Source organism: Loxodonta africana, chromosome 26 (genome assembly GCF_030014295.1).
Source record: "Loxodonta africana isolate mLoxAfr1 chromosome 26, mLoxAfr1.hap2, whole genome shotgun sequence".
NCBI lineage: Eukaryota > Metazoa > Chordata > Mammalia > Proboscidea > Elephantidae > Loxodonta > Loxodonta africana.
The window spans coordinates 740,293-763,249 of NC_087367.1; the positions used below are offsets into that span (position 1 = coordinate 740,293).

Sequence of the window (22,957 nt, forward strand, 5' to 3'; positions counted from 1 at the left end):
CCCTGTAGGAGTAGAACTGCCCCACAATAAGCTAAGGTTTGTTAATATATGAAATTAGTGGAATTGTGGAAGATGAATGTTCACAGCAAATTGTAAGAGACCTTTTTTAAAAGGTCTAAGGATTTTGGGGAAACCCGGGCAGCGCAGTGGTTAAGTGCTACGGCTGCTAACCAAAAGGTTGGCAGTTCAGATCCACCAGGCGCTCCTTGGAAACTATGGGGCAGTTCTCCTTTGTCCTATAGGGTCATTATTAGCCGGAATCGACTTGACGGCAATGGGTTTGGTTTCTTTTTGGTTAAGGGTCTTGGAGTTTTGTATGTATCTACAGGTATTTGAAATGTGTAGCCTTACTTAGGTGTAGTTTTTCATCAGTTTTCCCAGAAAATGTATTTTTGTAGATTATTTAGGAATATCTTGGTGACTCTTGTTGTCTGAGTAGATTTGAATATATGTTGGTTTTGATGGTGAGTGCTGAGAACTCATTTCAGAGTAGGTTTTTTTTTATTAGCATTGATAGAACTTAAGTTCAGTTTTGAGCATATCAGATAAACCAGATTGCAAACAAAGCTTTTGTTTTTCTAAGGAATAAAATAGTCCCATTTTTAATTGAAATTTGAGTGATGTTTAACATTTTTTTAATTTCTGTAAAACCTAATCATTTCTTGAGTGTTGCCAAAAGTCGATAGAAGCACTGTCACAGTATTTTTGTCATTTTAATGAATGATTCAAAAGAACAAGTGAGCTTAAAATTTTTCTTGTGTAATATTTTTTAGCAAAGAATGGCTCAGGAAGTACTGACACATTTAAAGGAGCATCCTGATGCGTGGACAAGGGTTGACACAATTTTGGAATTTTCACAGAATATGAACACGAAAGTAAGCAAGTGGTGGTTTTAAAATCCATTATTTCTTCTTTTCTTCCAGTCATAAACTTTGAGGAAGGTATCTCGTTTTCAGTATTAGCATTTGTTATTTAAAATCATTTTAATATTGTTAGCTTATTTCAAAATTTAGTGTTTAGACGTAGAATTAATTCTTGCAAATAGTCCTAAGAATTATGAAAGAAGTTTTGTAATTGGGACTAATATGCAAGTATGCAAGGTGGCTTTTTTTTTTGGTTGTTTGTTTTTTGCTTTTTTTCCCTCTTTTTAAGAATATGTATACAGGTTTAAGTCGCATAAATTCTGAATGTTATTCAGACATGAAACATCAGAGGAATTATTTTGGGCAAGTAATCAATATAATACAGGCTAGGCACCTCCAACACCAAGTTGTGTGGACAGCTTAAAACCCTATTCCATTGTACCAATGCTTTAATGGGACGGCACTCAGTTTTTATTTGCAATTGAAAAATGTTATAATTTGGGTCCTTTTTTAAGTTTGAACAGAAGGGTTGATCAAAATGTGTTTTGACTGTTTTAGGCTTGATGATTCACGCTTCTCTTTAAACTGCCTTAAAGTTATAAAATACCGTGCATGGCCTTCTGTTGGATACACACGAGGTTTCCTCTTGATGTGCACGTGTTAAAACAGAAAATAGCCATGTTCACATCTGTTTCTGAAATCAGACTGTGTTAATTAACAGTTTAAAAATATTAATTAGTTTTGACATTTTGTAAATTTTAGAGCAAAAATACACAGACCAGAACTTCCTCAAAGTGCTAACCATAAGTAACATAACAGTGTTTGCCTGTTTGCTTGCCTGGTAAATTTTGCTTTTTATACTGACAGACATTACTAATGTGTAAGTTGATTTATCAACAGTATTTTTAAAAACTCAAATTTGTCTTGTGAAAAATGAGATGATTAGAGGAACAGAAAGAAAGCAACAGGTAAAGAATTCTTCAATTTCCGTAAATTACGAGTGATTTGGTGCCGACTTTATGCACTATGACATTTGGCTTTTATGCAGTCATTTTTTTTTTCTTTAAAGATGTTAACACTACCTGATATTAATCATAATGTTCCATTATGTTGATTGCTTGTAATAGGAAGAAAAGGGGTGTCTTCCTGTGCAACTGACACAGCTAGGCTTTGACGGCAGGCCTCCACAAGGTCTACCCTTTTGATTCCCTTTAACTGAATTCTGTTCATCAATTGTTTTTGTTTCATGGGTGGTGGGAGGGGAAAGGGGCATTCAATGCATAAAATAAGTATCTCTTGAGGGCTCAGTAGAAATTTCTACCATAGGGATCATTTCATGCCTTTTTTCCTTTCTGTTTAGTCTTTGCTGTTATCTGCCCCTCATCTTCGTAACTCAGCACTGGATTTCTCAAGTCCTGAGATCATAAAGCAGAAATGCAGCGATTTAGAATGATGCTGGGTTATTTGTGGATATTTCCAAAATTGTCATTTATCATTGGCTTTCAAGATTTGGCTATCACTTCAGGTGTTTGAATTAAAATACTTAACCTCTTCAAAGAATGTGAATTTTCTTTTTTTCCTTCCCATATGCATATTCCTATTATCTAGGTGAGTGGGTGGGTTTTAGGATATATGGTGATGTACATATTCTTTGACCTAACTTGTGAAAAGTTTTTATTGGGCTCCCTGCCTCAGCCCGCTTGGCAGACAGATTTGAAATACGAATTATATTTCAGCAAGCTTTGGCTACCTTTTTACAGTTGGAGATAAAGGACTAGAGATTAGTAAATTAGGTGATTTAGGTAACAAAGTATCAAACAGTAAGGAAGAAATAAGTGAATGTGATGATAGGAAGGGGAATACCCTTCTGTTAAAAAAATGAAATGAAAATTTTTGGTTTCAGAGGTGAGGTTCTTTACCTTTAAAGCTATTTTTATTACGTTCTACTGGTATATTTTGTATAGTGATTTTGGTTCTTGGTGGTTTTGTTTTTCAAGATTTTTTTAATTCATTGGGAATTAGCGAAAGGGTGTGTTCCATGTAGCAAAAAGTACGTTGCTTTGACTTAAACTTTTTGACAGTCTGGTTTTATGTCTATTAAATTAATTTTTTAAAAAAATTTTAGAGTAGTTTTTTTTTTTAAGTTAAAATTTCAGTGAGTCAGAAACTTTTGTCCTTTTTGCTTATTTATATTTTTTGAGAGACCTAAAGCTACAGAGACAGGTATTCTTAAAAATGAAGAGGCTAGAAGCTCCACTATTTACTGCTGATTATGGAAAATTAAAGGCATCAAATTTATAATTTTGGAATTTTGCCTTGGACTTGTTTTTATTTTGGAAGGCTTTTTAAGGAATGTTCTGCAAATGCAGGATTTGAGTTGAAATGGCAAAATTTTCCTAAAAAGTACAAAATGTTAAAAATGAAAGAAAACAGCAAAAACATTGACTGAGCACAATGTGGTTTGGGACAGTCTGTATTGTGCTTTGAGTAAAACGAGCATTCCCATGATCCCTCTGGTTGAAATACTAGCGCTCCTATTTGATCGTGTCATGACTAACCGTTTTAAAGATGAACTCTTCTTCTCAGCCAAAACGTGCAATCTGACATTGTCTCTATATGAATGAGTTTACCTTTCAGGTATTGTAGTGGATTCTTCCCTAATTGTCCAACTTGAAAAGAACCACAATATCTTTGTCCCTTTTCTTCCTCCTGCCTATCCACACTAACTGGTCGTGGTAATATTCTTTGGGTAATAACTGCTGGAGCATTAAAGACTTTTAGAACCACTGTTGACTACTTAGAGTGAGTAAGCAGCAGGAGGGACAGAATGGCTTGTAGAGTGGTATCTCTATTTTTTAACTTTTCTACATTTTTAGTTATGACTTATATTTAGGAAGGAATACCTGAAAGATAGACACAGATTGCAACATGCGTTTGTGCGTTGTTTTGACTGTGCACAAAAGTTTATCTTTAAATTAGTAGAAATAGCAACTATAAGGGTGGGGTTAAAATGTAAAGTAAACCCGTGCTTTGTCTTGCTGATCCTTAAGTAACACACCAGTGATGCTTGTAAACACTTCCTATAGAAAATCTGTGACAATACTTTAATACTTGACAACTCTTAGAGGATGGTAGGAAGCTTGACAGTATCCAAGCTGCTAAATTCTTAGGAGCCTGGTCGTGTTAAAGCACATGAGCCTATAAGCAGTCATTTATGCTGTGAATTCATATCTGGCTGCTACTTTTTCTTCTACAGATAAGCCCATTTGGCTGCTCAAGGGCTTTTTATTTGTTTTTTCCTCCTGGTGTGAGCATGTATAAACAGCAGGACGTTATCTAGGGTAGTAAACAGTGAAATGAGGAAAATGCATGAAAACTCAGTATATGGGTGAATAGATTCTTGTTTCATCTATGTAATTAAACTTGGTAGCATAATGTTTTTGAAGCTTTAGATGTATACATGTGAATGTCTGTCCGTCTGTGAACCCTGAAGTTTGCCCGTCCTGCAGCAGTGTGTTCACATGCCTCTGCTCTCCGGTTTTCAGTATTACGGACTGCAGATCCTGGAGAACGTGATAAAAACACGCTGGAAGATACTCCCCAGGAACCAGTGTGAAGGTAGGAATTGGAAATTTAGAATTCTGTTATTCCTGCCATTTTTGTCATAGTTCATTATCGTGGGGGGTAGAATATACTGAATTTTTAGGAATTTCTTATGCTCTAATGAAGATAACTACTTTCATCATGTAGCAAGGCAGGTTCTATTTATATTTTGGAGGAGTGAGATGAGGTTACCTTTTGGGGGAAAGACCAGCCTGGACAAACCTTTTACAACGAAAAATACTGTGGTGAAAAGTGTGTGTCAACTGGAGTTCATGACTTGTTTATTCCTAGTCATTGTTTTTACAACGTACAAATTCAGTATAGCAAAGAATTTGTACCACTGTTTGAAGTGAATAAAATTCGATACATTACATGTGCTTTTACTCGTTAAGTTCACCTGACAGTGATGGATAAGCGATCAATATTACAGCGTGGAATAACAGTTAAATTTAACATGGCAAAGGAAAAACCAAGTACTAAAAATCACAAGGCATTGCCTTTTGTAGTTTTGGGGATGCTTCTGAGAGGTTGACTTTTAAATATGGAAAGAGATCAGAAATGAAGGTGTGGGGTGCTTGGTATTAATGTCTAACTTTTCCCTCTTGTGAAAGGTAGTCATCATTTAAGAGCCTGGGGCAAGGTTAGTCTCTTGAAATTCTTTGATTCAGTTATTTCCAGTTATCGCATACTGCATTTATTAGCTGCTTTATGTCACTTGTTTATCTTTGAAAAGAGATAAAAACCTAGACTTTATAATAGCAGTATGTTACTTCTGTGAGGATGAGCCAGGACTGGGCATCGTGTCTTTCTGTTGTATGTAAGGTTGCAGTGAGCCAGCGTCTTGACAATAGTATCTGCCTGTGTTACTTCTGGTAACATTTTTGTCTGTCAACATATGCCCCCTTTCTTTGGTTCGGAGCCCTGGTAGTGCAGTGGTTAAAGCATTCGGCTGCAAACCAAAAGGTCAGCAGTTCAAACCCTCCACCACTCTGCGGGAAAAAGACTTGGCAACCTGCTTCCTTAGGGATTTACAGCCTGTCCTGTAGGGTTGCTGTGAGTTGAAATTGACTCAATGGCAATGAGTTTTGGTTTTGATTATCTTTAAGTAGTTATTCTTCTGCTTTCCTGTCATCTTAATGGTGATGTGATAGTGACCTGGACTTAAATCCTGGCAGCTTTCTAGCACGATTAAAGATGAACGAAACACTTTTTAATAGCAAAATCTTTAATACACCGTGAGCCATAGATTAAGAATGGGCAAGAGGAAATGGTGGTCCCCAAAAGAGGTTCCAGTTTCTTTCAATGTTTTATTATGGGTTGAAACTGTTTTAAATCACGTCTGTGACCTTTTGAGAAATTGTAGTTTGAGTATGTGACCAGAATAGACCCTTTATCCTTTATCTCCATCTTCAGGGACTTTTGGCATAGCCATTTTCTTGTTCTTTTGCTACTGTTACAGGTTTAACTTCATTCTCTACCATTTTACTGTAGTGTAGTTGAAGTCTCTGTTTTTGAACACCTCTGGACCTCTGCTTCTCACTGAAGGATTATTCTCGATGATGTACATCTTTTCCAGTTTGAAAATTAGATGGCAGTGCTAGTTTATCAAGGTCTTTGGTTGTATCTGTTTCTGAAAATTTTATTTGAGGCTAAAGACCTTCATGAGAATTTAACATGTTTTTGCTTTCTACATGAGTAGGAGTGGTGTCTTCTTGTTTATCGTAAAGTCATGGTAGCCCCCCATGTATTTTGTACATAAGTGTCAAATATACACGTACTCCAAGGCACACAAAACTGTTAACTTTTAAGGATATGTCATGTTTGAAAAAACTGGAGGGCTGGGTAATTGTTCAGCCTGGCCTAGGGGCGCCCTGTTTTACTCTCGTGTTCCTTTTCTGTATTGTTGGGAAACTTGATTTTCTGGAAGGAATATTTTTTTAAAAAGGAATATTTGTTAGAATCACAGCACACCCCCCCCCCCCCCCCCCCCACGGAGCAGTGCTAAGATTCAGGTAGGGTATAAGCTTTGCAGAAGTACCTGAAGTTACTTTGATGTCACCCACATATGGTTGCCATTGATGGGGAGTCATTAATGGATGGGGGAAAGTGTGTGGGTTAACTCGTAGGGTCTTCAGAGGCGTGTTGTTAGAGAGCGCGGAAAGTGAACTCTAGGTTTAGATGTGCAGCTACCAACTCTGATTTTTGCACCTAATGACCGTGTTTTGGTTTAAGGTATACTTGGTCTCCTTTGTAAAACCTTGAGAAATAAGTTCAACATAATTATATTAATTTTATACTCTTATTTAACATTGTTAATTCTAGGAGGCTTCTCTAATTTTGAGATTTTGTATCCCAGAATGTACTAATATTTCTGAATGTTAATTTTCCTTCATCTTTAAGTAACTTCGATGTTGGAAATAAATAAGTATAACGTCAAAAGAGTGTATTCTCTTTGTCTGTAATCATACCTTTTTAAGTCACTGTCTTCACTTGCCAGCTTACTACTTGTCCATCTTCCTTGAGAAGATGAAACATGTATGTTAAGAAAAGGAATACGGTAACATGTGAGGATTAATCCCAATCCAAACCTATTGTCATCGAGTCAGTTCTGACTCATAGCAACTCTATAGGACAGAGTAGAACTGCCAAGTCCCCCCCACCCCCCCACCATAGGACTTCCAGGGCTGTAATCTTTATGGAAGCAGACTGCTACATCTTTCTACCCTGGTGTACTGGTGGCTTCAAACCACCAGCTTTTCAGTTAGCAGCTGAGCACTTAACACTGTACCACCAAGGCTCTCTGTGAGCATTAAATGAGGTATATATAATGAGTGCTGCAGATACTAAGAGAAGGGAGCAGTGACTAGGCTGGGCCTTTGGGCAAGCTTCATTCTCACAGATGGCAATACTTTGATACATTTTTAAGGAAGCATAGGTTTGACGGCACAAACAGCATGCCAAATTAAGTTTACTACTTCCCCCCCCCCCAGTATAGCATTTCTTTCATCTACTTTCAGATTCTTGTCTGTAGGCATATGTTAATTTTTACATGTTCTTTTCGATTACCGTATTTTCAGTTACTTACCCTTGTGTCTAAAGCACTTTGCTGGGAAAATCTGACCTCCCCATGCTGAGTTAAGTATCCTTGCGGTGTGTTCTCCTAGTGTAACCTGCACCAGTGGGTTACAGAAGAATACGGTTCCAAAGAGCAAAAGATATTTGTAGATAAAATGGGGCAAGTAAAGACATTTAAAAAATTTTTAAGACATTTTAATAACAAGCATGGGAGACATAACTTAATAAAAGACTTAAATAAATTTCGTTTGTGTTATACAGCATTTATCACGTTGTTCTGAATTTTCTTATTTTGCCTCCCTACCCTAACGTTGCACTTAGCTGTAATTGTTTTTCCTACTCCACTTTACCCACCTTCCCCAGACTGTAGTCTCCATGAGGTCAGGGGTCAGAGGATGCCTTTGTTGCACTCCGATTTGCTGGCATATAGGTTCTCAATGTGTAATTACTCGATTAATGAGTTACTATAGAGTTAGTGCTTGCCACGTTATTACTTTCAGGGTCTTAGGACTTCCTTGATATTTTTGCTCTTAGAATATACAAATAGTCCCTGACTTGGTGCATACTTGAGTTACGACTGTCTGGTTAGTTGGTGGTTTTTTTTTTTTTTTTTTTTTTTTGCGGGGGGTGTGTAGCATCTTATTAGTCATACGTACTACATACAATTTTTGCAGCTCATAATTTCATGGTGTTATTCTCAGATATTCAAAGGTTGAATTTATGAAGATACCGGTAATAAAAAAGGCAATAATAATCGAAACAAAAAAAAAAGTTATTCAGCAGAGTCGTCAAAATGGGACCCCGTTGTAAGTGGGGGACTGTCTGTGTATTTGCCTTTGATACGTGTTATACAGTATTGAATGTCTTTGAAGTTAAGTTTTGAAAGGAACATTTTCTTAAGGATTGGCGTTATTGTAGACCAAGGGCTGTAAATATTCCTTAGTTAAGGAGGGTGAGTAGGGGTGGCTGGGTGGATTTTAATATGTAAAGTGGAAGCGTTTATACATAGGTGGTGGGTGCTGTTCACTGAAGCCTTAAGGGTAGGACTAGGGCTACCGGTGGCATTGATTGTCCATCTTAGCTACTTGTTGGTTTCACTACCGAAGTGGCCTGCCTCCATTTTTAATGTGATTTATGTACTTGGTGAGAAAATTCAAACCATAAAGGAAAAAACCAAAAGCCTCCTTTGTCCCTTCCTTCAAAATAGATTTCTTTTGGTGACGCTATCTGTATAAAGGTGCCCTGGTATTTTCATTTAAACCAGAAGACCATGTTATAATCATTGTTAAGCATGTGGCTTACAGATGATTGCGTAAGGTAGGTACGAACTTGACATTGAATAGCACAGTGAACAACTGTGAAAATAATAGTTGGAGGTGACAAAGTCTTCTAGAGGTTAAACATGTAAACTTAATTGGGTTATTCGAGTTACTGAGTATGAATAAACAGCATCTGTGATGCCAGCCGTTTTCCAGTGTTAACGTCTTCATTTCTCTCCGTTTCACCTGATAATGATATCCTTATCTCAGGTTATCATTTTCTCTTGCAATAGCTTCCCAACCTGGCTCTCTAACCCACTTTTGTGTGTCCCTTAAAGTATATTCGCCATGAAATATTTCAGATGATATTTTTAAAACACAAGACTCTTCCCTCCCCTGCTTAAGATTTCCCATTGTATTGAAGACCAGACTTTTAATATGTTGCGTTTAAGTGGTAGTGATTTCTTTTGGGGGGGTTTGTTTTTTATTTACTTATTTATTTAGCATTTGCTGTTTTTCAGCTTTACTGAAGTGTAGTTGACATACACAGTAAGCTGCCTATGTCAGGAGTGTGCAGTTTGATAGGTTCTCGACTGTATACACCCGTGAAACCATCGCTGTCATCAGTGTCTGTCCTTTTGTGATTACTTTTGCGTTCATTCCCCAGTCTTCTGTCATTTATTAGATTAGCTTTCATTTCTCTTTGCATAAATACCTAGGAGTGGAATGACTGAATCATATGGTAGGTGTGTTTAAATTTTAAGAAACTAGCCAACTGTTTTCCGAAATAGTTGTGTTATTTTACATCCTACCTGCAGTGCGTGAGTATGCTTCATTCACATTTCCACCAGTACTTGGTCTGAGCAGTGTTTTCATTTTCATCGTTCTCGTACGCATGTGATGGCATCTCATTGTGATCTCAGTTTGTGTTTCCCTGATGACTGATGCTGTTGTGTGTTTATTTTCCATCCCTGTATGTTCTTTGGTGAAGTGTCTGTTCACATGTTTTGCCCATTTTTATTTGGGCTGTTTCCTTACTGAGTTGTAAGGGTTCTTTATAGTCTAGATATGAGTATTTTGTCAAACACATGTTTTGCAAGTATTTTCTCAGTTTAAAAAATCTTCACCAAATCCAAGGTCACTAAGATTTTCCATATTTTCTTATAGAAGTCTTATACTTCTAGCTCTTAGGTTAAAGTTTATGATCCATTTAAAATAGCTTTTGTATGTAAGATTAGGGTCGGATTTTTTTTTTTTTTGCCTATGGTATCTGTCTTGGTCATCTAGTGCTGCTGTAACAGAAATACCACAAGTGGATGGCTTTAACAAAGAGAAGTTTATTTTCTCACAGTCCAGATCACTAGAAGTCAGAGTTCAGGGTTCCGGCTCCAGGGGAAGGCCTTCTGTCTTTGTTGGCTCTGGAGGGAGGCCCTTGTCACCAGTCTTCCCTTTCTGAGACCATCTTGGTGTAGGAGCCTCAGATCCAGAGGACAGGGTCTGCTTCTGCACTGCTTTCTTGGTGGTATGAGTTCCCCCTTATCTTTGCTCGCTTCTCTGTGTTACACCTCAACAGAGATGGGCTGAAGACTTTATCTGTTCTTGGACATCTCATCACCCATGGGACCCCCAGTCCATCTCATTAACATCACAGTGGCAGGGAAATCACATCAGATGACAGGATGATGGACAGTCATAACAGTGCTGGGCGTTAGGACCCCTAGCTAAGTCGACAGACGGTTGGGGAGGACACAGTTCAGTCCGTGACCTTCTCCAGTTGTTCAGCACCGTTTGTTGAAAGGCTTTTTTCATTGTGTTCCATTGATCTGTCTTTAAGCCAGCACTACCCTGTCTTGATTACTGTAGCTAAGTCATAAAATCGTTTAGTCTTTGAAATTTTCTTCCCAAAGTTTTAACTATTCTTGATCCTTACCTTTCCAGGAAGTTCTTAGAAATAGCTGGCCAATTTCTACGAAAATCTTGCTGAAATTTTGTTGAGATTACACTGAACCTGTAGATGAATTTGGGAAGAATTGACATCCTAACAAAGTAGTGAATCTCTAATCGGTGAACCACAGCATAGTATATCACGTCGTTTATTCAGGTGTTCTTTAACTTCACTGTTTTGTAGTTTTCCGTTACGTAGGTCTTTCATATCTTTTGTGAAATTTCTCCTTAAGCATTTTATGATTTTCATGCTCTTACAAGTGAATTTATTGTTTCTGATTATTCACTGGTAGCATGTAGAAATGCCATTGTTCATTTCTCCTGCACATGTAGTTTGCTCCAGCTGTTGAAAGCTCAGTTCAAATGCTTGTGGAAAGTTAGCATTTGGACCATTTACTTATTAGATTGTGCTCTTTTAATTTTTATTTTTCTGTTGATTTTGCTTGCGCTGTTCAAGTTTTTCATACCTCATTAGGTATTTAGTTCACAGCAGAAACCTGACCTGACTTAGTAACTTCCTTATTTACAGGACTAGGGGAGATAGGTAAGTCTCTTTATTGGTCATTATTTCAGTGATAATTACATGGTAAGTGTTGCCCTTAATATATAACACAGGTGATTGTTCTTGCTTCCTTTGTTGGTGATTTTGAAAAGAATATTTAAGCTTTTGGGCCCTTAGGCCCTTGTGTCTGAAGAGAATCCATGAGAAATTCCACAGAACGCAGCGTTGGAGAGCGAATACTTTTCCTCAGTCTGCGAGTTGACAGGCAAGCACTCCTGCTCATTTGTTTTTGCCAGTTTATACCATGATGGGATGATAAAGGGAAGAAAAGTATTTACAGGATGTTCTACATTTCAGCGTGAAGTATAATTGACAGGAACTTTGTTACTGTAGGTAAACATATCTTTCTACTTGTGGTTAAGGCAACAGTTTGGCCCCTCCCAAGTATCCTGATCATGTGGAATTTTCAGAGGCCTAAACTGCACAAGAGACCTGACAGTGCTTAACGGCTATCGTGTCTGCATTGCAACAGGAGACAAGCTTTATTAAAGGGAGTGGATTTTGTTCCAAGGTCATATAAACTTGATGTTTTTGTGATTTGTAGGAAAAATTTTTGAATTTTTAAAATATTGCTACATATCCTTTAGATTTGTGTTTAGTATGTTTGAGGCCGTAAACCCTTTTAAGAATGATAAATGTTCCTTTAGATACTTTCCTCTTAAGTAAACATGCAGGCATAAGTTATAGTTTGATTGTAACCACTGTGAGCATCTAGGTGAAGAACCCGTGTTTTAGAATTGCTTTTGTTTTTATTTCTTAAAAGTATTTCAGTGAGTGAGGATTGGAACAATAGTCCATATTCCCTTAGACGTTAAGGTAAAGAGGACAGATAAGTAGTGACCGTCTTTCTGAAGCTCAGTGTTGGCGATTTAAATAGACAGGTGTCTGTGTTAAGTGTATGGCAGAGTTGGTGAGCAGTCCCCAGTGGCGTTTTTGGAGCGTATACCCATTTGGCATATAGAGTAAGCAAGTATGTACAGTTAGGTTGATTGGTTACTTGTGGTATTGCCCATTGGTTGGGGCCGGATTGAGGTCAGTTTTTCCTTTGTAGTTTTACATTTGTAGTATCGTTTTCGTGCTTTTTGTTTCCTGTGATAGGTGAACATTAGCAACTGTGAGAGAGAAGAGTTGGAATGTGCGGCTCTTGTGCGCATGTGTTTTACACAGTTCATGTAGGAATGCATTTTTCTCTTAATAGAACACTATTTGGTTGAAAACTGACTGCGTGACGGTGCATGACTGACTATGTAAGATGCTACCGTACAACTTTGTGGACTTAAACTTGGAAGTCAGCCTTTCGCTTCCATGAAAACATGGCACCACCAAAATGTGGTTGTGTTAATTTGTTCTTACAAAGGGCTTTGGTGAATCATCTTTATATAAAATCAAGTTCAGTAATGCATGATTTTAAAACTATGATTAACCAAAAACCCATTGCCATCAAGTCAGCCTTACTCTTAGCAACCCTATAGGATGGAGTAGAACTGCTGACCCATAGGGTTTCCCAAGCTGTAATCTTTGCGGAACAGACTGCCACATCTTTCTGCTGTGGAGCAGCTGGTAGGTTCAAACTGCCAATATTGCAGTTAGCAACCAAGCACTTAACCACTGCACCACCAGGGCTCTAAGCTATGATACTGAGTCCAATATTTGCAAGGAATTCCTGAGGGGGTAAGATGAATATTACTGTGTAAGTAACTTAAAAGATGATAATGTAGCTTCCACATACAGCATGGGGTTTATTTAAATCTCATCTTTTTAGCAAGCTAAAGCTGATGCTATCCAGTTGGAAGTTTATACTATTTAATATTAGGCTTCATTTGAAATGGGTCTGTGAAGGACATTTTTCTTGAGATTAATTGAGAAAATCAATTTGGATTATAAAAGATACATGCATTGACTCTTGGATTTAGAAAATCTACATGTCATAAGCTGCCTACCAATGACTAATTTGGGTATTTTTTTACTCTAGTGTATCTTGTTTTAAATAAATGACATATGGCTGGCATTTTGTTGTTGTTAAACGCTTTTCAGTGACCCTATAGGACAGAGTGGATACCCTGGTGGTGTAGTGGTTAAGTGCTATGGCCGCTAACCAAAAGGTCAGCAGTTCTTCTCTGTCCTGTAGGGCCTCTGGTATGAGTCGGAATCGACTCCACAGCAATGAGTTTGGATTTTTTATAGGACAGAGTAGAACTGCCCCATAGGGTTTCCAAGGAGCGGCTAGTGGATTTGAACTGCTGACCTTTTGGTTAGCAGCCAAGCTCTTAACCACTTAGCCACCAGGGCTCTCCAATAAATTGTCTAAAAACTTTGGAGATGAACTTTTGTTCGTATTGACAAGAATTTGGTTTGGGGGGAGTATGATTACAGGAATGCTACAGCAGTGTGTGCATCCACTGGGAAACTTGATGACATAGTGACCACGGGAAGACTTGTAAACTTTCATGAGCACTCTTCACTAAAATGTTCCTGATTTTTATATCAAGTTTTCTTGATTTCCAAGGAAGAGTGTGGAAAGCTCTACTGGAAGGAATATCTCAACTTTATGTATGCTTTCTGGATAATTGGAAATGAGTAATTACAAATTAATGTGGTTTTTACTGAATATGAACCTCTCCAAAAGTATAGTAGTAGTGCCTTGTTTTAAGAAACTTGTTTTACATAAATGGCAACTTTGCAGTTGACAGACATTAATTCATTTGGCACAAAGAAAATTGATTCTGGTAGCTGAAGCATGAGAGACGTTGGAGTATGTTGTTTTCTGTTCAGATCTCAGAAGCTGAGCTATCCCTGCTACTTGTAAACATTTTGGCTTTTTTACCTTGATATGTACGGCACCGTTGATGTATGTTTTTAAAGGAGCAGTTCACAGTCTGTAAAGCAACCACTTTTATCCTTTTTAGCATGGGGCAGACTACAAGGAAGGGACTTGGGGAAAAACGGCGTTCAGATAAGCTATGCAGTTAGCAGTAAGAGGTTGTAAACAGACATGTTTATGTGGAGTAGTACTTCAAAAAAAAGTGTTGTGGGTTATGATTCTGATGTTTTGAAGGGTATTGGTACTGAGCTACAAGTATTGATCGTTGTATAACCTGTTGCCGTCGAGTTGATTCCAACTCATGGTGACCCTGTAGGACAGAGTAGAACTGCCTCACAGAGTTTCCAAGGAGCACCTGGTGGACTCGAACCGCTGACCTCTTGGTTAGCAGCCGTAGCACTTAACTACACCACCAGAGTTTCCTGATCATTGTATAAACCCAACCCACTGCTGTCAAGTCAATTCCAACTCATAGTGACCCTATAGGACAGAGTAGAACTGCCCGATAGAGTTTCCAAGGAGTGCCTAGTGAATCTGAACTGCAGACCTCTTGGTTAGCAGCTGTAGCTCTTAACCACTACGCCCGCAGGGTTTCCGATCATTGTCTAGTGGCTTTAAATTGAGGATTTTTTTTGCTTGTTAAGGGACCTACCAGTTGTTGACTACTTCACTTTTCCTGATTTCATGTTTTGTTCTTCTCCCCATCTGCAAGCGAATCTCAGTAGCCTCTTGAAAGAGGGAGAAGATACTTAATTTGATTAAATTGGTTACAGGAGAGTTGAAGGATCTGTCTGATCCCATTTTCTTATTCCCTAAACCTGAGAAAAGCCTCCAAATGATCCATGCTCTGAATAGAGGCTGAACTGGTGGTTTTAGGTACTGGCTTGTTCCTTGTGACAGACCTGGAGTAAAACTACCAAGTCTCTTGTGATAGTTCTGTTCTTGTTAAATTGTTTGAAACAGTGTGTTGCCTGTATCAAGAGGTTTCAGAGAAGTGCTTTACTTGTTGAAGTCATCCTCTTCCTTTTGTGGGAGGACTTTGTGATAGTAAATTACCTGTAAAGAACAGAAGGGTCGATGGTGCCTGGTTACCACGACCCACCACTGACCAAGGACTCAGTAGATGGTCTCTGATAGAATGGGGTAAAAATATAGAACAGACATCAAATTCCTAAAAAAAAAAAAAAAAAAGACCGGATTCACTGGACCAGTAGAGACGAGATGAACCTCCAAGACTCACTGTGAGATACTCTTTAAACTTGCAACTCCATCCTCTCTCAGAGGCCACCTTTCAGCCAGGTGACAGATTGTCTCATAAAATAATCTCACCCATGAGTTCTGTGCTCTTCAAAGTAATTGGTCTAGAGGAAACCAAATGGTTAACATTTACTCTAGATCAAAGATGATAAGGTTAGGGGGAACAGAGAAGCTAGATTAATGGAAATAGGACAACCAAAATGGAAATAACGAGAATGCTGACCATATCGTGAAGAATGTAACCAGTGTCACTGAACAGTATGCCTAATTTCCTGTGTAAACTTTCACCAAAGACACAATAAAATAATTAAAAAATAAAAAACCAGAAGGGGTCAGTATTACCAGAACTAATTTTCATTACCTCTAACGTATATTGAGGGCGCATGGCAAGAAATTTTTCATAAGATGTCATTGTAAAAGTGAGATGATTATGTGTGGATTGTCCTAAGTAACTGGTAAAATGTAGTGCTCATTTTAAAATAACTTTGGTTCCCCTAATTGTTGCTTTTTTAAAAATCTTCTTATTAAAACTAGACTTGACTGTTTTTGTATCTGTCCACAAAGCCTCTTTTGTTATTTTGAAATAATTTTAGGCTTAGAGAAAACTTGTAAAAAAGAGTAGAGTTCACGTGTATCCTCAGATAGCTCCTAGTACTGACAACTTACATAACCATAGTAAAATGATCAAAACCAGGAAATCAGCGTTGATGTAACAGTATTAACTGAATTACACTCAGATTTGATTCAGGCTTCACAGATATCCTCCCTCATATCCTTTTTTCTGTTCCATGATCATCCTACATTATGTTAGGTTTTTGTGTCTAATACATGAGACTTTTTAATTGTCTTTTGTGTCCCTGATACTTCCCACGAGTTCTGGTCAGGTTTGTAGAGTGTGCTTCAATTTGGGTTTGTCTCTTGTTTTGTCGTGATTTGGTTGAGGTAGGTTTCACTTTTTTGGGTTTTGGGGAGGTGAGAACACCACACGAGCGTGTCCTCAGTCCCTCATACCAGGGGAACATGGTATTGCTGTGTTTTACTACTCATTGTTCACGTTGATGAGTTAGTTTTTGTGGTATCTGCTTGTTTTCTCCTTACAGAATTACTCTTTTTCCCCTTCTAGTTGATAAATATCTTGGGGAAATAATTTGGAATTATGCAGGGTGATAGCACACTTTTCCTCAGACTTTTTCCCATTGGTTTTAGTATTCATTAGTGGAGCTTGTCTACAGTAGTTATTACTGTGGTCTTTGCCTAATGTAGACCTGACTTTTTAAAATGTAAATGAAGTTTACATAAGGCTGTTGTTGCTTATATTTAACAGTCAGTAAAGATATTTTTGGCACCTAGTAGGCAGTTCTTTAAACTTTCCTCATACTGTGGTTTAAGTGGTTCAGTTTAGGCTACTAACCCAAAGGTTGGCAGTTGGCTTCTGAAAGGTCACAGCCTTGAAAACCCTGTGGAGTGCAGCTCTGTAGGGTCACCATAAGTCAGAGTCCACTTGATGGCAGCTGGGGTTTGGTTTTTTTTTTGTTGTTGTTTAATTGGGACGTGGGAAATGGCCAGTTTTGTCTTAGGTGATAAAAGTTATATTTTCAAATACTGATGAGACGTAACCATAGTTTAAAAAGAGTGAATTTAACTCTGTAGCTCATGAAGATGATTACTGTGACCCCTCTCATTGGTTCTGAAGATGTGTTATCTGCTGTTACATGTGTTATTAAGGTAGTTTTAGAATCAGGTAAGCATTTCGTTACCTTTGAGTTGGTGTATTTCTTGAAAATTCTTGGGTAAAATTCATAGCAAATCCCTTCTCGTTGTAAAAGTTGAGTCCAGCGTTCCACATTTGTTAGGTGAGCCTGGGAGCACACAACTCCACAAATCCTTATCTGTATTTTCAAGTTGATAAAGCTCTGCGCACTGAAAATCTTTGTAACTGGTTTGGCTACAAGCCTTAATGAAACAGATGTGATAGAATTTATAGACTTCATTCCACATAGTCGGAAATATTAATTTGTTCAGTTAGCAGTGTTGCCTCATTAGTTTTTTCAAAAAAAATATAAAATTCTGAAACATGTTTGCCGCTGAAGAGTTTTAGATAAGGGATGCCTATAGGTCTACTGTAGATGCTCAGCAGATTCTGAACGATGCAGATTAAAATCAAAGGCATGAAGTCTTGAGAGTTTAAAGACCAGGTTGTAATAAGTGTTCCTAAGGGAAGACCATTAGAACCAAACATGTCATGGGAGAAAAAAATTAAAATTATTATATTCATGGTATTAGTGCTAGAATTACAATAAATTAGAAAACTGTAACATCTGAACTTGATTTATAAATATTGCACATAAACTTGTTTTTTTTTTTAATACTTAAAAGTTGTATCTTCAGGGTTTTTGTAGTTTTAACCCATAAAAATAAATTGACGTGTATCTGTTAATTTAAGAGAACAACGCATAGTCTCTTACAGTGTTCTATATTTAGAAATCACAGAGACTCAGATAAGCGATTCGGTAAATTGGTTGGTGTGCCTTAGTTGTATAGCATTGAAAAATATTAACCTGTATTCTGTTGTTGATGGAAAATGAAAATTTAAAAAGTAAAGAGTATTACAGTAAAATGATGGGCATTTTTTTAATGCCAACATTGGTGATGGGTTTGGAGCCTGTTTTAATCTGACTTTACCCTGACCCCCTGCCATTGGTTCTGAAGATTTGTTACCATATTGTATAGTGTTAAACAATTCTTTTTATCCCTTATGTGTGATTTTTTTTAATAGGAATAAAAAAGTATGTTGTTGGACTCATTATCAAGACATCATCTGACCCGACTTGTGTAGAGGTAAGAGTGTTTCAGAGATTGTTTGAAGAGAGTAACATGGTTCAGATACCGAGTCTTTGGCTAGATTTACATTTGGTTTCCATGGCAGACGTAGGTAAACATACATGTGTGCCCAGTCATTTACGGTAGAGCTGAAATTACTTATCACGGGGATTGCCTGTTGCTTATATTCTCATTTTTTATACCTAGTTGAGGTTCTTGTTTAATCTAAACTTTTTTCTCCCCTTAGAAGGAGAAGGTGTATATCGGGAAATTAAATATGATTCTTGTTCAGGTAAGCCTTAACTTGATTCACTGTTTTCTTTAGGAGAACTAAATGTTTCAGTTAGGCTTATTACTCAGACAAAATGTCCAAACTTAGTTGTTTATTGAATAACTAGACTAACAGTTTCCAGAAGTACCGGTAAACCCATTGCCATCAAGTCAATTCCGACTCATAGCGACCCTATAGGACAGAGTAGAACTGCCCCATAGGATTTCCAAGGAGCAGCTGGCATATTCGAACTGTCAGCCCTTTGGTTAGCAGACGATCTCTTAACTACTGCGCCACCAGGGCTCCCAAGTACTAATAGTAGTCTAGTAATAACCGGAGCTTAGAACCTGTTTGACTTAGGTCAGTCATGGCTGACGAAGTGAAAACAGGAACAGACCTGAAGTTTTACGATTTGATTCACCACTGTAACCGGAACCCTGGGATGGGTGACTCGGAAGAGGTGTCGTGAGCCCTTTCAGGATCTTGATGCTTGAGATTGGGTTGTTGGCAGGAGTGCTGAGAGGGGGACACACCCAAAGCTGCATGGTGAGATGTCCACTTGTAGATGGGACGCGCTGTTTCCAAATCTGCTGAAGATCAGAGGGCAAGAGATTTGGTTGCTATGCAACGTGTATGCCGTCCCTGTTTTCTGAGAGGGAGATTAAGTTTCTAGCTGGGCTTCGACTCGTAATTTTTCCCATTCTGGGTACCATGGCGAATCACCCAAATTTTTAAAATTCGAGCCTGTTGTAGTGACGCCTGCTTAGCCATGATTAAACCAGGCAGAACCGGTTAGAAGCCCTGGTGATAACTATGATATTTAACCTATTGCCTAGTGTTTGAAATTGTTAGTTTGCCATGACAAATATTATAAACCTATCCTTTATATTGAGTTGTTCGTAATTTTGTCATTTGCCTGGTGTTGCGTATGTGTTCTTTATATGAGATCTGTCAAAACCCTAATTCAAATGTCATTGCCTTAGAATTCTTCATTCTTCTTATTTGTCTGTGCACTTAGTTTGCATTTTTATATCTACCTGTTTCTGTAGTGGTACATAAAGAAAATTCCCAGAGAAAATTAATGGGTATGCAAGGAGAAGAACGTTTTCCTGTTTAAACAAATTTGGAAACATTGAGTTTCCCAGAACAGTAGGGCTTTCACTAGGTTGAACTGGATTCTTTATACTTGAGGGCTTTCTGGGGAGAGAGAAGGGGAAGAAAGTAGCTGCTTAACCACTTACAGCCCTTGGTGGCACGATAGTTAAGCATTCATCTGCTAACTGAAAGGTCAGCGGTTCAAACCCATCAGCAACTCCAAGGAAAGAAGACCTGACAGTCTGTTCCCATAAAGGTTAGAGCCTAGGAATCATTATGGGGCAGTTCTGCTCCGTCATGTAGGATTACTGTGAGTTGAAACCGACTCAGTGGCACACAGCAACAGCATTAGTGAATGATCTGTTTGGAAAATCCCTAGTCCAAGAAAACATACAGTCCAGACTTAATAAATAGCATCTATAAACCCTTCGGTCTGTTAGGCTCTTGGTCAAAGATGACTGTATTCCTGGTTGCGGTACCTCCTTTCTTCCAAATTTGTATGTCCAAGCTGTACTACATTTCAAGGCCTGGGCTCCAGCCAATGGAAATGTGTCTTGTGTACCTGCGTACCACCCTTTACCGTTGAGAAAAAATAATAAGAAAGTATTCTTTTGCTCCTATGAAGTTGTCCTAAGTTTCTAGCTTTCTTTTAAGAGTTAGTCTTTGAGATTTCTAGGATAATATGCACATACCTACCAAGCAAATGTTGATATCCTAACACATTGTGATCCTGATTAGACGATTAATTAGGATAGGATAAAGGGAGCTTACGAGGTATCCACGGGCTGTGTTCTGGTTTCTCTACCCAGTGTGCATAGGGGAGTGTGGCACCTTTCCTGTTGAAGAGTGAAGCATGGAAAGTGGCTGGTATTTATGCCTGATGTGTTGTATTTGCCTTTGACAAGTGAAATGAAATTACATTTTGTGTCTTATTTTAGATACTGAAACAAGAATGGCCCAAACACTGGCCAACTTTTATCAGCGACATTGTTGGAGCAAGTAGGACCAGTGAAAGTCTCTGTCAGAATAATATGGTGATTCTTAAACTCTTAAGTGAAGAAGTGTTTGATTTCTCTAGTGGACAGATAACCCAAGTGAAAGCCAAGCATTTGAAAGACAGGCAAGTAAATTTACTTTGTTTCAGAGTTTTCAAGTCATTTCTCAAATGATTTTAAGTAATTTGGTGATAATTTTAAATATCGAAGGAACTGATCAGAAATTTCTTACAGTGGCTTTGAACTACAGGTTAAATGGCCCCAAAGGTGGGGCTGATGATATAAATCTGGAGGGTTGGAGAGTGTGTGAGGGGCTAATAGTTATGAGCTCATAAATTTCTTACATCTCATGCTAAAGGATTATAGTTCAGCAGGTCCCAGGAATGACCTTGTGACCTATTTTATGATGCAGTGACCGTTTCCAGGGAGGTGACTTGTGTCCAGACCCCTGCTGAATTCTGAGTAGGCCTGCTCCTTGTCAGGTCCCCTGTAGGCACCACCAGAAACAGAGCAGACTTGTCTTTGTAGAAAACAACCAGGGTGAACTATAAGTGCACTGTTTTTTCCCACTTAATAAGAATTTGCTCTAGTCATTGGTAACCCAGTGAAATTTTACCTTTATATATTCACACCATCAGAATTCACCGTTTTTCCTCTGGTTTGGTACTTAAGCACATTTCAGGATTTGGGTACGTCATGTCCGATGCCATTTCCCTCGTTCTGGAGAATTTTGTTGCAGTTGTTTCATTGAAAGATGCTGGCTGAAGTGACTGAAGTAAAATAAGGATGGCCAAAAAAACCCAGACTCCCAAGAAATGAAATGAAATGCTCTTGCAGCAGTCAAACAGAGTGACACAAAGCCTCGTTTTGATAGCTTTGTAGATTTTGATGAAGTTACTGATGTGCGTAAATAGAAGTCACTAGAGTCTTTGGTAACCAGATTGTTCCGATTTTAAATCATTTTTGTAAGTATATAATCACGATGTTTATTTCTGTGTCTCCTGAATCTGATCATTTTTTTTTGTAGCATGTGCAATGAGTTCTCACAGATATTTCAGCTGTGTCAGTTTGTGATGGTGAGTGCTTTCAATTTCATTTTGAAAACTAACAGTTAACATTGTAGGAAGTTAATTATTTACAAGTCTGTGTTTGTCATAGGAAAATTCCCAAAATGCTCCACTTGTACATGCAACCTTGGAAACGTTGCTCAGATTTCTTAACTGGATTCCACTGGGGTATATTTTTGAGACCAAGTTAATCAGCACGTTAATTTATAAGGTACAGTAAATACATTTCAGTTATATTTATCACTAAATAGTCACGTTATTCTTTTCATTTCAAAGCTCTTTCATATAGAAAAACTTTTCTGCATTTGTAATCAGAACCAACTTTGTTTCTGAAACGAGGAAACTGCTCGGAAACCTTAAGTACTTTTCCACAGTTACAGCTAGTAGTTGTTTGAGATGGGTCTCCATACTGGCTTCTGCCACTTGCACCATGTAAGTCAGGAATTCGGTGTGAAAAAATTCACGGATTTGATTAATATGGTCATCTTTTAGTTGAGTATATGTCACAGTGAGGTAAGTCAAGTTTCTACAGATTGGAAAGTCTTTTTTTTTTTCCCCTGATAATTTTAAAGTAGCAGCATGTTATATCAAGACCTGTAATTGTTCCTTTGAGATAACTACTGTTACCATTTGGTTGTATTATCTTTACAGATTTTTTTGGGCAATTATAATAAATTATGTATTTAATTGGGACGTTATAAAAGCAGACTGTATTATAACTTAGTTTTGAACTTTGTAGTTCAAGGTCGATAGTGTAGTATTCTAATATGGATTTACAATATAATCACAACAGAGCCGCCGTTTTATTGATAGACAGTTAAGTTACACGGTTCTGCTATCGTCAGCAGAGCTGTGGGAGCGTTTTTACACATAGGATATTTCTGCACTCGTCTGAGTATTTACTTCATTTAAATTATACATGCAGTTATCAGCTCAATAGGTTTGTCCATTTTTAAGGTTTTTTGAGGCTTACCGAATTGCTGTCCACAAATAGTACGTCATTTTTGTGCTTTTTCAACAATAATAAAGAGCCAATTTTTCCACACTGTTACGTATTCTAAGTATATTATCCGTCAACTAAAATTCTAAGCAGTTGTAAATCTTGGGTTCTGTTTATACAATACAGAAAAGGTCACCTCCCTATTGTGTTGTAAGTTCTGGGAAAGCCACTGGGCAACTTTGAGGACATCAGAAGAAAGCACAGTTTGCTTCCACAGTATTCATTGTCTGTTGGGTGAATGGTGAAATTCCTCAAAAAATGTGTGCAAAATAAAACACTCGTCACCCATTTCTCTGTATCTTTTGCATCCCTGTGTTCTTGATTG

At 37.9% G+C, this 22,957-nt stretch overlaps 1 protein-coding gene across 5 annotated transcripts in view; it reads left to right on the plus strand.

The window, feature by feature from the left end:
* The window catches only part of XPO1 (exportin 1), a 42,639-nt gene that overhangs the window by 6,823 nt on the left and 12,859 nt on the right, over positions 1-22,957 (plus strand). Inside the window, exons 3-10 of one of the 5 annotated variants that reach the window (XM_064276981.1) lie at positions 774-875; positions 1,802-1,831; positions 4,409-4,481; positions 18,161-18,222; positions 18,452-18,496; positions 20,509-20,690; positions 21,593-21,641; positions 21,724-21,843. In XM_064276981.1, coding sequence (XP_064133051.1) covers positions 774-875; positions 1,802-1,831; positions 4,409-4,481; positions 18,161-18,222; positions 18,452-18,496; positions 20,509-20,690; positions 21,593-21,641; positions 21,724-21,843 — 663 coding nt within the window. Of the gene's footprint in view, positions 1-771; positions 876-1,801; positions 1,832-1,990; positions 2,055-2,223; positions 2,389-4,408; positions 4,482-18,160; positions 18,223-18,451; positions 18,497-20,508; positions 20,691-21,592; positions 21,642-21,723; positions 21,844-22,957 lie in introns of those variants that run through there. The other 4 variants (XM_023557186.1, XM_064276984.1, XM_064276982.1 and 1 more) reach the window with 4 other exon arrangements.